At 40.6% G+C, this 5,257-nt stretch overlaps 1 protein-coding gene across 1 annotated transcript in view; it reads right to left on the bottom strand.

The window, feature by feature from the left end:
• Positions 1-229: 229 nt before the first annotated feature.
• Positions 230-5,257, bottom strand: part of LOC101863986 (cell number regulator 10) — a 25,582-nt gene continuing 20,554 nt past the window's right edge. Inside the window, exon 2 of the mRNA XM_005099403.3 lies at positions 230-4,621. Coding sequence (XP_005099460.1) covers positions 4,046-4,372 — 327 coding nt within the window. The 5' untranslated portion in view covers positions 4,373-4,621 and the 3' untranslated portion in view covers positions 230-4,045. The remainder of the gene's footprint in view (positions 4,622-5,257) is intronic.

The raw sequence follows: 5,257 nt of genomic DNA, 5'->3' as shown, positions 1-5,257 counted from the left end.
CCCATTCACTCACTTACTCACACACACACACACACACACACTCTCTCTCTCTCTCGCCCTCTCCCTCTCTCTCTCTCTCTCCCTCTCTCTCTCTCTCTCTCTCCACAGCTCACTAAGGGGCTGATATTCAAGGCAACAGTTGTTGCAAAGTAACTAAAAACTCCGATGAATTGATTTTCTTTTCATCTCAATCATAAGCAAAAACTAAGAGAAAAAAGCCTGAACAATAGTTGAGAGGAAAGTTTATTTTTTTAACCATTTATAATGCATCATCCTTAAAAAATGGACAGCCTTTGGGAATAGCCCAGCGGAAAGTCTCCAGGAATCTAAAAATTCAGTAAATCAATTAAACACAGACATAAATCAGTTCTCAAACATCTAGTCTATCTTTAGAGAGATCATGAAAGGAGCATACAGATCTGCGGGTCAGATGTCTGCTGTCTCCATCAATGATCTGCGAAAGATCTTTTGGCTCGCTTTCACACTGCTCGAAAACCACTCCAAAGACAGCCTAAACGGAGCTAAATTTGTGGCTTCGCTTCACCGGAAGTGAGTCTCTGTCTGGTGACACTACTTCCGGCAAGGAATTGATCCAGAGTTGTTTCCTTCACCAAAAAGGTCTTCAAACGCCAGACAGTTTTTGTTTGTTTTCGTTTTCGTTTTGTTTTAAAAATGTTGCTCCTGGGCTGTTTATTTGATCATAATTTATACCATTTTAAAGGTGATGTTGACTGCGAAGAGCATGGTTTTGACGGACGCTTTTTCTAAAGAATGTTGCAAACCACAAATGAGTAACTTCTGTTAAGCACCATGGTAAACACCGACTACATCAATGCACAGCTAAAAGCGTAAGGGATTACGAGCGATGAAACGAAGAAGAAGTAAGGCAAAGCATTAACCCTCGAGGGACGTGACGTCATCAGGGTTACAATCTATCCTCAGGAAATAAAGGATTTATATGAATGTACATGTACATGACATAGTTAACATTTACATAAGACACGTTTTCCACATTTATTAAGGAGAATAATAATATAATACACATCATGCGTTAATACCATACATAACATTTGAGGAAGTTTGTTTCTTTCTTTGTAAGTTATTTCTCAATAAAAAGAGTACCATTGTGTGTTGGTTGTACAGCAGTAAAAAGGCAACTGATAATAATATATCATGAATAAGAAGATGCTGCGAATTTCAGCAAAAGTAAAGGCAAGAAAAATGTATAAAAAATAGTTACCCACCTACTAAAAATCGGTACTACTATTTCTGTACGTAAAAAAATAATACAGTGACTTTGATTACACAAAGTAGTAGCAGCAATGTTTTGTAAAGGAACTGTGAGGAAGAAACAGCATCAGAAGGTAGGAGGAACGTAGGACTATTGTATAAAGAGTTTTGGGAGACATCAGCAGAGCGATCGGCTGTGACAAGAGACTGGCTGAACAACAAAGTTTATCCACCCACCACTCCCCCCTCTCCCCACCCTGGTCTAAAAATGCATCCAGAGGCCCAGGTGTGCTTGAAATGGGGACGCATGAGTATTGGACAGCATGGCTGATTTTGTTCTTTTCCGTCAACTATCCTCACCTTTTTTTGTCTCTCTTCTCCGTCCTTACACCTTTCAATACCCTCTTCTTTTCACACTTGTGTGCATTACAAAAACAAATATTGCACACATACAAATGTGCTCTCTCTCTATCTCTCTCTCTCTCTCTCACTCACACTCAGACACACACACGCACACACACACGCACGCACGCACGCACACACACACACACACACACACACACACACACACGTGCGCCCAAGTGAAGTAGATTCCCCTGAAAGCAATCTAAGAAATGATAAGGCATAAATTAACAAGACGAGTGGTATATTTACTTTTTTCTTTGTTATCAGAGACAATTACTTTAGCAAGGGACAATGTTATCACAATTTTTCTGTTTGCAAAAGATCCACAACAAAACAAGAAAATAACGCTTGCTCTTTTCCCTTTATTCTTGCCACAAAGTGCTATTAGTCTATTAGTCAGCATGAATTGTAGAAACGATCGAATTTACTCGATAAAAACTACCTAAAAGCCAAAGGACCTTATCTTGTCTTCTAATCTTGTCTTCACTTTGAGAGCAGATCGTAGTACACCCACTTCAGAAAAATCACGCATCTAACTTAGACAAACTGCAGGTTCAACATTAGCAGCTGTTCAGTGAAAATGATTGAATGAATGAATGGGTAAAACATTCAAAGCCACACATCAAAATAAACTTGATGGCGGCTGACCCATGAGCATCACCGAGTTGGAGAACAAACGAATACTTAATGTGTGTACAACAGACTGATGTGTTTGTGTGTACAACAGACTGATGTGTTTGTGTGTACAACAGGCTGATCTTCAAATAAGAAAAAACAAATCCAAACAAAACAACTAAAACTGTTACTTAGAGTATCCTCGGCTGGAATTTTGAGTGGCCAGGTGCTGCATATTAAAACCAGAAAGAACTTTGTATGAGATGGAAACATATTGACCAATTTGTTTGGATCTATTCGTGGGATGGCAATTTACCTTTGATTTATATTATAAACCAAAGGAATGTAAGCACATTGGTCACTACAATTACCCGTTGTTTGTCAAATGATACAAAAGCGGGTACACTGCAGGCATCCGATATTGATCTAACATTGGACGTGCAAAACAATCTGACAGTGGAAACTGTAGTGTAAGCCACTTCCAATCCGCCGTGTGCTCGCTCTGATGGTAATACAGTATGATGATGTTATGTCTTCTCGTGGCAGCAGAAAAGGGTTAACATGCCTCGCCTTGACCGCAAGCGCCACATGTATACAGTTGCTTTTTACACAGACGTTACTTCGACTTCCCAACAACTCAAATCAAAACGTGAGTAGGCTATTACTTAACTCACTCACACATTGTTAGAGATTGGGGCAGGGTAGAATCAATATTTTCATTTACTTTAGTGACCCAGAAACCCAATTCTTACTGAGTAACGTTATTTGATCTCTCTTGTTTCATTCAATACTCGGTGTTTGACATCCTGTGGTCACAGATTACTGACGCCCCAGGCTTCCAGGCTAACATGTAGTCTATCGATTTGAATGACCACCCACACATCCAATCCTGGTGTGATCCTACTTGAAACTGACACGTAGATAATATCGAGCCCTCTGCAAGTGCTGATGACCAATTATTTGGGCTTAATTTTATGTATCATGTACACATTTTATGAAGCATGAGATGTTTGCTATTTGATTTATGTGATCATCCTTTAGTCGTTTATACAACCAATGCCCTCAGAACCATCTTAATTCATACATCATTCCTTGCATGAAGTAACTGCTACAAGATGTTAGGTGGAACTTAACTCAAGAGGTCGTGTTGTATATATTGTACAAGTACGGTACCAAACTTTCTGATGGCATCTTTATACACAACAGTGACTGATGTCTGAATGCTACAGTCAGGCAGTCATATTTTTACATACAAAAGTGACTGACGTTTAAATACTTCACAGTCAAACAATGACAACGACGCGATGCAAATGAAAAGACAGAAATGCACACAGTGATAGATCTCTATACCTACTTAATTCAAATATAGATTATAATCTTTGTACTCCCAGACTCGGTCAGGCAGAATCTACCAACAAGTTCACATTCAGGCAGCACGTGGTGTCAGTTGGTCAATGAGCTAAGGTATTGTGAGCGGAGAGTATGGAAATAACAAAATACATTGCATACATGGACATACACGTACCATACGCCCAGCAGTCACTTAGAGAGCAGTTTGGGCATTTCACGAGATTAAGGATGAGAAAATACAGAGTATGCTTTGTCTTCTTGTTTTAAAAATAGTATAAAAAATGAAAATTATACGGTTATACGATGGAGAGTTCATTAAACGAACAAAAAAAAAGTAAAATAATAACATTTGTATCCAATGAAATTTAATAATAATAGTAATTGTTAACAGCTTTAGATGAAACAATTAATTGAAATACTAGAACTAGCTCCGAGCGCTCTGGTCCTACTCTCTGGCCATGGACTGGGCGCCAGGGACCTGGACCTCTTGGGCCTCCTGGACCAAAGTACAGAGTGGACAACAGCAGATGAGCAACAGGTCATTGAAGGTGGAGCCGGCTATACCCCGCTGCTCCCTGATCTTGCCGCGAATCTTGAGGGCGGCGATGATGTTGGCGATGGGCAGGATGTAGGCCAAGCCGCAGGTGAAGCAGGACTCGCCGATCGCCTCAGCATTCTTGCCGAACTGGTAGCAGGGCACGAAGTAGCTGATGATGCACAGGCCGATGTTGTCGAAGCAGCCGAAGAGACCGTGTTGCCATTCAGCAGACATGATGATAGATTGGTGGTGGGTTTGAGCGAAGGTGGAGGGCGGTGGTGCCGAGGTTAGATCTCAGACAGTGAGAGAGCTGCTGCTGCTGGTGGTGGTGGGGGTGAAGGTATCACTACCCGGAATACAGACACACGTGATCTGTTGGTGGTGTTGAGCGGAGGGGTTGGCTGATCTGGGCACAGGAATGGGACGGAGCAAAACTTGCCGAAGGCGGAACCTTTTTGCTGTCTTGATTGCTCAACAACGGATCTGCAACACCAAATGATAATAATAGTCATCATCATTGTCATAATATATAATAATCGTCGTCAACATCATCATCACAACAAAAACAACTACAACTACAACAATAACAAATGCAGCATGAACAAGAACAAGAACAACAACAACAAGAACAACAACAACAACGACAACAACAACGACACTAACAAAAACAACAACTTCAACAGTAGCAGCAGTAGCTGCAGGAGAGACAATTATTTGCAAAAAACAAAACAAAAACAAAACAAAAAAACAAAACAAAATAACAAAACAAAAACTGGAAAAAGAAACGCAGGAGGAAGGAATCATTCACTTGTTTTCATCTCCAGCTTTAGCCTGGCTACTTATGAATTGTACTAAAAGATACAATTCAGGTCGCTCGAAAAGTGGCCGCTTATTTCAAGTCCGGAAATTTCCCGGTACCATTAAAAAAATTCTAGGTAGGACAAGGGGACATCCAGGAAGATCAAAGTGATTGAAAACATTACGCAATAAACGTACCAGAAGCCATAATTACCGTGTTTAGCAAGCAAGAGGGGGAGAGAAAGAGAGAGAGAGAAAGACAGACAGAGAGAGAGAGAGAGAGAGAGAGAGAGAGAGAGAGAGAGAAAGAGAGACACACAC

Source organism: Aplysia californica, unplaced genomic scaffold (genome assembly GCF_000002075.1).
Source record: "Aplysia californica isolate F4 #8 unplaced genomic scaffold, AplCal3.0 scaffold00212, whole genome shotgun sequence".
NCBI classification, from domain to species: domain Eukaryota; kingdom Metazoa; phylum Mollusca; class Gastropoda; order Aplysiida; family Aplysiidae; genus Aplysia; species Aplysia californica.
Note: the sequence above shows the minus strand (reverse complement) of the source record. Positions and strands in the feature narration are given on the sequence as shown.